Here is a 13,346-nt window from a genome sequence, read left to right as displayed (position 1 = left end):
GAATTACTGTCACGTAAAGTTTATAGTTGACTGACACGACCAGTGTTAGTAAGTAATCAGAGAAAACATAACCAAGGCTACAACATATTATAGTATCATTCGTAGTGAGAGAATTACTGTCACGCAAAGTTTATAGCTGACTGTCACTCTGTCAATGTATATATGTATATATATATATATATATATATATATATATATATATATATAAATACTCAGCAATGGCGAATTTTGACGAGATTTTTCCAGCCTTTATCTCTCACTCAATCGGTACAGTACTTCAATTGAAGTTACTGTCATTAACACTGCCCTGCCGGTTTGGATTAAGCTGGGAAAGGGGAGGATGGGGAAGGATGGGCAAAGAAGGGGAATGGGAAGAAGAAGAGGACATAACGATGAAATCGAAAGGGATCAGAGAGTGGGGCAAAAATTGAGATGGCTTTATGAAGAGGGAAGGTTTCAGAAACATGAAAAGTGAAGTTTTGGCAAAGAACTCTGTGTATAGGAATCAAGTACATCAGCAAATTAAGTTCTGATGCCAGTGATGACAGTAAGTAGAGGCGGCCAGTTTATCAATCAACAAGCAATGAGGTAGTCACCATATATATTAACATTATATCATCTCCAGAAAGAAGGAAATTTTAAACAAATTCATCCCATTGGTGTCATTTTCTGGTGTAGGGAAATGTATACTACAATAGCCTATTGTGAGACAGATGGTTTCTTCAGACAGAGAGATATTCTTTAAGGAATTTTAATAGAGCACATAGATTTGAGAGACTGCTTGCATGTCTTTCTTTCACAGAATTTATACATATACGTTCATAATTGTAGATACATACTAGTGTATGCCAATCGATAACCAGAGCAGGCCCATAGTCATTTCGGTATGCATGATTTGCAAATGAACCCTCTTGGGCTTGTGCAGTTTATTAAAACAAACATTAATTAATTCATCGTGCAATATAGATGTATAATTCATATCTTCCCTCTCTGTACTACCAAAAAAAAATCCCTTGCTGCGCACATGAATATGTAAAATTGTTCAATATTTTCGTTTCCATCAAATACTTTTAATATATAACATCTTTTACTTTTAGTCCTTCACAGATAAAGTAAAGCATATATTATCTAGTATGTTTGGCAATCGTTATATTATATAACTGCTCTCAATCAAAAGATAAATGTAATGGTTGTTAAGTATATATTTATATATTCTCCAGGCGTACAGAAATTATTTTCTTAATTAATAATATGTATTCTGAACAAAAATATATATTCTCTTACAGCAAATATTCTGTAAAATAAAATATATATTCTCTGACACAATTTTTTTTTAGGCCATTTTATATTTATCCTCTAATAGAAAAATATATATTATCTTACAATAAATATTCTGTAAAGATATATATACTAACACAAAACTTATATTTTTCTATGCCAAGAATATATTTATTCTCTAAGAGAAAAAAATATATATATATTCTCTAAGAGAAAAAATGTATCTTCTCTAAAAAATATATACATTTGAGTGAAAATGCGCCCTGCACCACTGCTGTAGCAGTTTACCTGCCTTGGACATTTTAATAAGCACTCGCGGTAGATCGCAGAAAAGTTGAGCTGTGCAAGTGACTTTCCCACGTTCGTTTCCTTTGCAAGGCTTGGCAAATTGATTACGTAACACACCGGCTAACGCTCCAAACTAATAACCTTGAAATGTGAAGAAGTGAGCAGTGGCCAAAAGGAACGTTTTACTATACAGGGCGTATTTTCGAGTGTTGAAATTCTGGCACAGAAAAAAAAATTCTCTAACAAAATATACAAATTCTGTTACAGAAATTAATATATATATTCTACAGAATAAATTATATTCTATGCAAAAATATATTTGTATTGTGTGGACGGAAAATATAAATATTTTCTCTAACATTCAAGCTCTATTCTGTGCGAAAACTATATTCTGTACGAAAAATATATTCTGTAAGAAAAATATATATGCTATACAAAGTACGGAGCTCTGTAAGTGCCAACTGAGATATTGGTGTTTCAGTAACTTCAGTGAACAGCTTATTAATTATATTGACCATAAGTGTGCAAGTACAATGTACTTCCTTGCTCAGAACCGAAATGCAGTTCAAAGTTGGTGGTTTTGCGACATCACATTGCACATGATATTACGACGATACGATCGACAGCAAACCCTACTGTATCTAGCTGGCTTAACAGTCCCATTGACATATCGTATAACCAGGGAGCTGTTAGAGTAGCAGCTCCCTGGTAAAACATAGGTAACATACGTATAGCAGCAGTACTGCAATCATGGCGTCCAGAAAAAGCGCGTTAGTAGGATAGTTGGTAGTGTGATGTTAACGTTAGACTACTCTAAACAGCATACTTATCATATACACTAGGCTAAGTCTTAGCATAAAATCCACTTTTTGCTCTTCTCTAACCGCAGTCTTTCATTTATTTTGTTGCACTTCTGCAAGGACTCTATACATCAACGGAAAGAAAGTGGATGTGAAGAAAACAGCAATATAATGAATAAGCTGGTCACTGAAGTTAATGAAAAACAAAACATATCAGTTGGCACTCACAGAGCACCGTACTTTGTTTAGCATATATATTTTTCTTACAGAATATAATTTTTGCACAGAATAGAACTTTGCTGTTAGAGAATAAATATTATTTCCTACAAAGAATAAAAATTTATTTTTGCACAAACAAAAACTTAGAATATATTAAATTTCTGTCACAGAATTTATATCTTTTGTTAGATAAAAATATTTTTCGGTCACAGAATTGACATACTTATTGAAAAGGATATATATATTTCTTTAGAGAATACATTTTTTTCTCTTAGAGAATAAATATATTCTTGGAGAGAAAAAACATTTTTTGTGTTAGAGAATATATATTTTTGACAGAATATTTACTGTAAGAGAATATATATTTTTGCACAAAATACATATTTGTTATTAAGAAAATACTTTCTGTACGCCTGGAGAATATATAAATATATACTTTAGGGGAATAAATATAATTTTCATGGAATATATATGTGTAAACATATATATAAATATGTCTAAAATGTATTTTTGAAGTTAACCATGTATGTATTTCTCAAGTTCAGCATATATATATTTGTCCGTAATATATTCCGCTTTCTCCCGCCATAGGTACCATCGCTGGGATTGTGATAGTATGTGTATTAGTAGCAGTCTTAATCGGCATAGGTCTTGTAGTCGCCTATCGGTTATCTAAGGAGAAAAGAGGAAGAGTTCGTATTCAACCAATCATTGCTGTAATAAGCGGAGCTGATAATCCTGCTGGACCACCCGCATGCCAGCACAACTAGACTAACTTTCCAGCACCGCCCAGTTATAATGACGTGGTTAATAACCATGTTTATTACCCACAGCATGTAGGGGTGGTCCCAGCACTACCAGGATTTTACCCTCCTCCATCAAACCAAGAAACTTTCATCACACAACAAGCTCCGGCGTTTCCACCAATTCCGAAACCTGACTTTTTTTATCCCATACCCAGCCGCAACCTCTTCTGTAACCACACAACCAGCCAACCCTTCCCAAGTGCAGGCTAGCCAATCTCCATCCGACAATTTTCCGTTCGTGCTGTCCTCACAAAACCAGCCAGCAACCCAGAATAGTGGAGTAATGCATGCTGTCTGATGATCCTCTCTACCACTTAATTCAGCCAACCACTCCTCAACGATTTTCTTTTTCCACATATTCTTCTGCAAGGATAAGAACTATTTTTATTACTACTGCAGAACTGCAATACTGCAATACTGCAAAACTGCAGAACGTGAAGAATTAAGATCATCAGGGATGATCACATGCCAAAGTTATTGATATTAAAACTATCGTTAAAAGTCATAAGATAATGGTGTTTGCAAACACGATAATAAAAAAATAACAAATGAAGAAAATATCCCCAAAATGATAAATGTAACTTTAAAATATTGCCTTCTTATCATTTGTCACTTTTTATCTTTTGTAATAAAGTATAGAATTGTAGAACTTGGTCTCAATGACTTTCTCATATATATTTTTTTGACAGCATTATATTTTTTGGTTTGTAACAATCCATTGATAAATACACTAACTGGATAGGAGAGACAAAAGTAGTGGAATGTTTTAAGCAACAGATATGCCATCTTGCTCTTCCCAAAGGTTTATACTTTTCACCAAATTGAAGTTTTCAAATTCATAATTTCATACAGGTTCAGCATAGATCCATGTTATATAGGCTAGCCTATGTTTGACCATACAGAACAGCTTAAGTCCTTAAACTCTAACTGTTATGCCAGTAACCCTAGGTCTTATATTACATCAAAAGTTAAGTTATAGGCCCAAGTGAGGTAAGACCTCAACTTAACAAGCTGATGATCTTACAATGCAACTACGTTTTGGTGTTCAGGACTATTGGTTTACTCTCCCGATTACTTTGCGCTCAATGAAGTAGGCTAGCAGCTACAAGATCTTACTAAAGTTCTGAGTGCACTGTGTATCTGTCGACAATCTTGTAATGTAGTACTGAAATAACATTTGCAATACTTCAATTCATGATATAAACTGCAAGACAAATGTAGGTTTCATGCAATGTTACCGACCATGAAAAGTGCAAGATGGATGTTCCTGTATGCAAAAAAGAGTGGTTGAAAAGGTAACTGCTGTATACTGTTTGGCTTTTAGGCATGGTTGTAAATTCTGTATTTACACATATTAAAGGCATTTAGGGATGTTACTACTTTAAATATGTTTGCTTAGCTTATCAATAAGGCATGATGAATGCGGTTACAGTTGGCATAAAAGCAAACCTGCCTTTTTTGTTGTTGTTTATTTATTTATGTTATATAAAAAAAATACGATGTGAAAGGAGGTCTTCTATAAAGCCTGAATTGGTTTAACAGAATAGAAGACTCCCTGGTAAAGAACAAAATATAATACAAGTTGAATGAGCAGAATGATACATATACTTATACGGGGTATAACTAGACAGGATAACAATGTCCTAGTTCATAAAGAATTTAGCTATACATGTACTTACTTAATATATATAAATATAGCATAAAGACCGTATTAGTATGTTGTGATGATGTATTTTCTTAAATACTTCTTAAATAAACTCAACGACTTTTTGGTCTTTATATTATCTGAAAGTGGATTCCATGTTTTAATTAAACGGTTACGAAAGCTATAGGTTCCTATAGTGGTACGGTAAAAATTACGATGTGCATTATAAGTATGTCTCGTTTGATAGTGATAAAAAGTTTTGTTACTATTAATAAAACTGTGTAAATTTTCCGGCAGTAACCATTCCATGATTAGTAGGCAAAAGCCGCAAGCTTTATTTTGATGATATCATCGAGTTTAAGCAAGTTTAGTTTCTTGAATAGCGGACTAGTGTCTTCCCGTGGTGCGGAATGCGTAATGTGACGAATAGCTCCTTTTTGGAATTTGCTAAGGTGATCAAGATTCACATTGTGTGTCCCAGACCAAATAATTGTACAGTATGTTAAATATGGTCGGATCCGAGTTTGATAAAGCGTTCTAAGTATATTATCTGGGAAGAAATGCTTCAATTAAGAGAGTATTCCAATATTTCTTGCGACTTTGTTACAGATCGATGATATGTGGTTGCGCCATGGTAAATTATAGTCAATATCAACACCTAAAATCTTCGTAGTAGTTACATGATTAATGATTTTACTGCTCATTTTTATGTCTTTATCCCAATGAAATTTTCTATCAGTGTTGAAAGCAATATAATCAGTTTTCTCAAAGTTAATAGATTAGCAGTGAACCAATCATAGAATTTAATTCATTCATTAGAAGCAGTACTTTGTAGTGTGTCTAAATTATCAGAATGGAAAAAAATATATAGTATCGTCAGCAAATAATGTAATGTTTGAAATTTTAGAGACTTGGCAAATATCATTGACATATATAATGAATAAGAAGGGGCCCAAAATAGATCCTTGTGGTACCCCAACAAGTGATTTTAGCAAGTTCAGATTTTGAGATCTTATATGAGGTATATTGATATCTATTAGAAGATAGCTGTCTAGCCAGCTAAGCGTGGTTCCTCTGATACCATAGAAGGATAATTTATTCAATAAAATGTTGTGGTCGATAGTGTCAAAAGCTTTTGAAAGATCAAGGAAGACGCCAATACATGTTTTACTATGGTCAATTTCAGTATACAGTTTGTCAATAGCATCTGCCAAAGCAAGTTCAGTTGAATGGTCAGGGCAAAAACCATACTGTTCTTTACACAAAATATTGTATCTGCTAAGAAAGTTATAAATACCATAAAACATAAGGCGTTCAATAATTTTAGAAAAACATGGTAGCAAAGATATAGGGCGGTAATTATCATAGCCACTAGTGTCTCCTTTCTAAAATATTAGTATAATTTTGGCAATCTTTAGTTTTTCTGGAAATATGCCAGTATTGAATGAAATATTACAGATGTGCGTCAGAGGTTCAACAATAAAAGGTATAACTTGCCTAACAATATCAGGTTTAAAGTTATCATATCCTGCTGCTTTTTTTTTTTTTTTTGGTTTTAGACTTGAATTGACTATTTTTTTTAAATTTCATCTTCAGTTACTGGGTAAATAAATATAGAATGACTGTTCGAATTGTTACTGTAAATAAAATGTTCTGCCTTGCAATTGTTTTTTTTTTTTTACTTTTCTGGCAAATGTAGGACTTACATTTACAAATTAATTATTAAAATTGTTAGCAATTGTACCCTCATTGCTATAGTCTCTACATTATCTCATTTAAAAGTAGCAGGATATGACAATTGCTTACGGTTTTTATGCAGAATACTGTTAATTGTTTTCCAAGTGTTATTTACATTACTAAAATATAACCTTTTAGATAATCTAATGAGATGATTTAGTTTGTTGCGATATATTGTGTACGTAGACTTGTTACTTTTTGTAATATTCTTTTAATAGCGTTTAAAACGAAGGTCCTTTCTTTTGATGGATGTTCAGATATCATTCGTGATACAAGGATGTCTCGTCTTGCGTCTTTTCGTTTTACTGATGTAATAATTCGGAAAACAATTATTATAAGTTAGATTAATGCAGTCATAGAATGCATTATATGCAGTATTAGCATCAGTTTTATTCAAAACATTGTCCCATGTTTAACCTTTAATCTCTGAATTAAAAGTTATTATGTTATTATTACTATAGTTACGGATATACATAGGGTTGTCTGATCTGTTTGTTGTTCCCGTTACTTTAAGAAATATAGGAAAGTGATCAGCTATATTAGTTACAAGTATACCTGTTGTAAGTACAGTATTATCATTTGTAATAATGTTATCAATTAATGTTGATGAGGTACTGGTAACACGAATTGATTTAGTAATTGTAGGGGGGAAAAATTCAAATAAAGATTGTTTAAAAGCAAGAGGATGCTTTTTTATTATTTGATAAGTTAATATTAAGATCACCCATTATGTAACATTTGCAACGACGTTGTGTTAGTTTGTGACAAATATGTTGTATAAAAAAATATCTTCCAGTGAGCTGCTCTGCGCTGCTGTAGCCTAGGTTGAAGCGTTATGCTAGCCTAGCCTTGCTTTGCCTGAACCTAAACTTATCTATTGCAAATTTCCCTTCTACAAAGTTTGCATGTAGGCCTGTCTAAACTAATATATTCTATAATTATTTAATATTGTAATATAACTATGCCTTACCTTTACAAAGTCAGTTAATCCGACCATCGACACCAACACGAGACTGGCGAATCATGCTACAGTGTCATCAAGGATGCTGCATGCAAATATTCTAGCCACGCTGTACTAAAAACAGTGAATAAATTAAAGTTTACCCCTAATAATAGGTCAACATATATAGTTATTACACATACTAATATAGGAGAGGGTTATAAAAAGTCATAACTGTTTTCTTTCATGGCATGGAATTTTTTATTCACAGAGGTTATCGAGAGGTCAAAGTCAATGATCAGAGTTTACATATAGTCCTCTCAAAGAAACGAAGTTCAGGTCATAGGTCGTTTTTGTTTTAAGGTTTTTCACCAAAAATGTCCCCATGCTCGAAGAAATTGGTATGGCAACAAAAGTCACAAACAGTGAATCATTCACCAGATTAACAAATTTTTCCTTGACCCCTGGAAACAGGCTGGTACCACTGACATGGACCACATGTTTCAATCAGACAATCACCTTGGCATTAGTAAAGCTACGGTAACTTGAACGGACCACTTCAGAACTGTTGAATGAAATGAACGTTGACTGTCAAGAACATACTTCCTGAATAACCACACAGGTTGTATTCAGTCATTTGAGGCCACCTATAAGTGGTTACACTGTATCTGGGGTGTTTCGGAGAGTCTTGGGGTGTGAGCTATAATATAATGTGAGACAGTGGTTGGAGATGTTGGGACAACGGACAGGGGTACCCCACCAGTGAAAATGACTGGAAATGACTCTCCTTAAATCTGGGGTCCTACCTGTCTTTTTTTCCAGTAGTTTTCAATTGGTTACACCATAAGCTCACCTATGTTAATAATGGGGGGGGGGGGGTTACTCTGGCAGTGGTGGCCCACCAATATAAATTACTGGGAATGCCCATCCCTTACATATCAAGTAATACCTATCATTTTCCAGTAGGGTCCAACTGGTTACCTCATGAGCTGACCTAGGTCAATGAAAGCTGATCTAGTCTAGCTTTTAGGTGACTTTAAAGTTGCTCTCCCAGCCACTCCCACCACAGCCGGTTTACCAGTCGTCTGGTTTCATATACAGGAATGCACTGTGAACATTGTGATGTACAAGGCAATTGGTTACCTTCCCAGCTAACCAAACCCTCTGGGCTCCCGGTCTAATCGTAAGCATCATTATTACTATTGGTATGCACTCCAAACATAAATGTGTACATACGACACATTGTACGGTATACTATAACATATACCACTATCACTAACACTAACACATAGACCACACATGGTCCATGGTGAGGGGTACTGCAGTACAGTAGGTGTGCTTAAGACTCATAACTCTGATTTTACCCCAATTAACTTATTGCACGACTATTTGGTCAGGAACCTTTTCTACAAATCTTAATCACCTATGTGTCCTCCGGAAGAGAACTCTCCGCCATATTTCACATGATGCACCACGTGATCATTCTAGCCCATTATTCAAAAGATTAAAGTTATTAAAACTAAATGATATTATAAGAGTCCAGCTTGCAACATTTGCATATAAAGCATGGAATGGATTGCTACACGAGGCTTTTCAAGATTTTATTTATAGTAATAGACTAATCCACAACCATCAAACACGCCATTGTAATAACGCACATGTTTTATCCCATCGAAGTACTATGGGTTACAGGTATATTTCGTTTCTTCGACATTTGACTTGAAAGTGTCCATCGCATTAATAAGCAGATTAACATCAAGGAAATGAACTGAAAATTTTTTTAGTACAATTTTTGTCGTATGCAACCTTTTTATTGGAAGAAGGTCCATGTGGATAAAGGACTCGTGTAGTTTAAAGCAATAGCCTATACTGCTGGTATTGCCTCTATGGAGAACCGGTCTCTGGTCTGTGAATGAGGTTAGCACATACATCGTAAATACAAATGCATGTGATCATGCTGTAGGAGTGTAGTGTAGGGAGTGAATTTCGAATACAATTGCGTAGTTTTGACATTTCATATTTGATTTATTTTTGCTTTTCAGTACGTAATACATTTCATTGGGCTTAGTAGGCCTGATGAGCAAAACACACATACACACCCAAAGACACTATATTTTTATTCCGTCATAGGCGATGTATGACTATACTTTCGACTTTGAACACAATTGAGGGTTCGGGTAGTCTATTCGTTATTATCAGTAAGACTATGTTTCCGTCATAAGCAGTTATATTTTAGTAATATGTCTGTAAACGGTTACACGTAGAAAAGGATATGTACTTAAAACAGTTGAACTTTGGTAGAATCGTGCATCACTTGAGCTATGACCCCATAGTTTGTGCATTGTCCTGCGTCGAAGTGACATAGCAACACGAACCGATGTGTCCATTTCAAGAAGTACCAGCAACGGTCACTAGAACTGTTAATTTCCTAATATTCAAAGTAAAACGACACAGGGACCGATATAACGGTCGTTGCGGGATGCGTACTAAGTAGTATATACACTTTATACTGTGCAAAGTTATATAGCAACTGTGGTCCGTCAAAAACACATGGGAATAATTCCGTCAAGAAGATCTTAAACAAACAGTTAACTTTTGTAGTATACAATGAATCAGGACGTGAAACATTACCTCTTTTGGGGAATGATTTTTTACTGTTCTTTGAAGCGTTTATTTCTTGAATAATGTGAATACTCTGATGTATCCCCGATCAGTAACGGTAGGCATGTCCTCAGGGACGAAGCTTAGTCCTCATGATTGGGGGGAGGGGAGGTAGTGGCTGAAATTCCAACTGGATGGGTTTTGAAGCCAGAAAATTCCGACTCCTGCCTTTACCCCCCCCCCCCCCCCCCCTCTTCTCCGCGCTACTCGTCAACGATACGGTCAGTGTCAGTCAGACAACCCATCCTCCGCGACTGCACATTTGTTCCGAACTTTTTTTGATACATTTGTACCCACTGGCACTCACTTCACAAACTTATTACTCACTCTGGCTAAGCAAGTAAGGAACTGAGTATTAGTTATCTGCTTGAAGGCTACATAGACTACTAACTACAAAAGCTATGTTAATGTCTAAAAGGGAAAAACCTTTTATTTCAACAAATTATTTTCGACGACATAGTGAATTACCAAAAAATTACAGTGCTTTTTCCTAGTGCGCTCTACATTATCCTCTTTGGGGTGGGGGGGGGGGGGCGGGAGAGCGAGGCTATTTATCACTCACATAAAAAATATGTTCGATTGTTCACTTCAATCCAATCCATCTATGCAATTGAAATATTTTCTGCAAAATGTTTAATTGACAACTTATCGTATCTCATCAATTCAACATTTTTCTGCAAAATGTTCGATTGTTCCCTTCATTCTATCTGAGCAATTGCACAATATCCTGAAAAATGTTTAACTGACAACTTATGGTATGTCGTCAATTCAACATTTTCTGTAATTTTTTTTTTTAAATTGTTCACTTTATTCCAACTGAGCATTTGGAATGAAATGAACAATTAAACATTTGCAGAAATATGTCCAATTGACGAGATATGATAAGTTGTCAATTAAACATTTTGGTTTAATTGCTCAGTTAAAGCAATTTAGTATTCCAATTTTTCTGATTTTTGAAAAAAACATATCTTGTTATCTAAACAATTTACTGAAAAAATGGCAACTCTTATGGGGCAAATTTTTCCTATGTTGATGGCACTTTTAAGCTTCCGTAGATCAGCATTAAGCAATGATGAACCGTAGAGACAATATATATCCTGAACTTACTTGAATCGAGCGATCAGGGTCAACCCAACCTATAGCAAAATGAGTACATCAATAAACCGAATTGAAGCTGACTGGTTGTACAGTAGTACTATTAGGCGTTTTTTGAGAGTATTCGAAGTCGTTCGAAGTTTTGTATGGTGGAGTATAAGGATCGCGAGACACAATTTCTCAAAGTGGCAAGGAAAACGTGGTAATATGACTAATTTTTAGGTCATTCACAATCACAGGAATATATGAATAGTCCGACTGTCGCACTCCAATTTTCCAAGTATCGTCATTTTTACCAAGCTTGGGGTGAGACACCCCCACCCCCCATCCACCCCCCTCTAGCGACGTCCCTGCCTGTCCTATCAGCTAGATGTTACATAAAAGTTAATATCGACAACGGTGTTCTGACATTATATATACTTTGGTGTATCACACTGTCTTTCGGTGGTTCGATTTCTATGATCTTCTGTTTTGTTTTCAGTTTTAAAATTAAATCTCAGTGTAATACAGCTGCTGATTGGATGTATTCCTTTTGCAAACACCATCGGAATAATTCAAATGCAATTCAATGAATTTTGCACTTATTGTCAAAGTATGTCAATCGAAACCAGCTCAACCATCCAACAAAAACACTGAAAATGACAAATACAATACACAACTAAAGGCATATTATACTAGCCAACATCAACGAACATTTGTTACTTATATGTTTCCTAATATTCACGATCTTATACCTTTCACTTTGGTGTTATAAAACATGTTTGCCTTCAAAAAGTTCTACGACTGAGTCTCGTGCACTGTATTGTGTACGAGGTCAGAATCATTTTCTGAGAGTTGCATCTCAATCTTCTCATTGACGTTAATTCTTCCACCAATTCCATCAATGTCGTCAATTTCTGATCTTTCTGCGACACCTGTGAGCTTTTTACTGTGCAAAGTAACATAAATGACTCCAAATATAACCACTAAAGTGAGTATAAATGGTATAATAATGGATATTATTTTGTAATATTCTTCTTCAATGGTTCGGTGAATGGTGGCCATCTTAGTTATATTCTTTGATCCTGCGATTACTCTGCATTTGATCGAATATTGATCTTTCAATTTTGTTTCATTTGAAAGCTAATGGTTTGCATTTATCGACTCATATCCATAAGATGAGTGAGACAAGTTGGCATTAGAAATGATATTTCGGCTTCCAGATGAATCCCATTCGATTAATGCTTGTGTTCGAGGAAAACTACTGCATGTAAGACTGAAGTTTTTTCCTTCAATAACATTTACAGTCTGAGGCTCTACCGTTACTTGTAAATCTTCGTATACAGTAATATTTGGAGTTGAGATACAGTAGTCATTGTCACTGCCATTCTTATTACAAGCTAATCTGCTGTTATTATACTGTGCAGATATATTATGCATACATTTCAATATCACTTTCTCCTCAATATATTTACATTCGGACTGCACAGTGATATTGTCATTTTCTTTGATAAGGTATGCATATTTGATCAATTTCTACTCCGTTGAGACTGCGCATATGTATATATATATATATATATATATATATATATATATATATATATATATATATATATATATATATATATATATATATATATATCTATATATATATATATATATATATATATATCTCTATATATATATATATCTATATATATATATATATATATATATATATATCTATATATATATATATATATATATACAGGCGCGTATCCAGGATTTTCTAATCCAGGGGGCGCGAATTACTATCTAAGCGGAGCGCCACCATCGGTTGGCGCGGAGCGTACTAGAAAATTTCTGGTTTTGATGCCCCCCAGATCACCGGAAATGGCACTTCTCGGGCTTGAAAATGA

General features: G+C 34.6%; 1 protein-coding gene across 5 annotated transcripts in view; it reads left to right on the top strand.

Annotated features, from left to right (window-relative positions):
- Positions 1-7,433, top strand: part of LOC139976278 (scavenger receptor cysteine-rich domain-containing protein DMBT1-like) — a 32,240-nt gene extending 24,807 nt beyond the window's left edge. For all 5 annotated transcript variants that reach the window (XM_071984929.1, XM_071984925.1, XM_071984928.1 and 2 more), the window contains one exon: positions 3,177-7,433. In XM_071984929.1, coding sequence (XP_071841030.1) covers positions 3,177-3,355 — 179 coding nt within the window. In that variant the 3' untranslated portion in view covers positions 3,356-7,433. The remainder of the gene's footprint in view (positions 1-3,176) is intronic.
- The last annotated feature ends 5,913 nt before the right edge of the window (positions 7,434-13,346 follow it).

The sequence above is a fragment of the Apostichopus japonicus genome, chromosome 11, assembly GCF_037975245.1.
Source record: "Apostichopus japonicus isolate 1M-3 chromosome 11, ASM3797524v1, whole genome shotgun sequence".
NCBI lineage: Eukaryota > Metazoa > Echinodermata > Holothuroidea > Aspidochirotida > Stichopodidae > Apostichopus > Apostichopus japonicus.
Note: the sequence above shows the minus strand (reverse complement) of the source record. Positions and strands in the feature narration are given on the sequence as shown.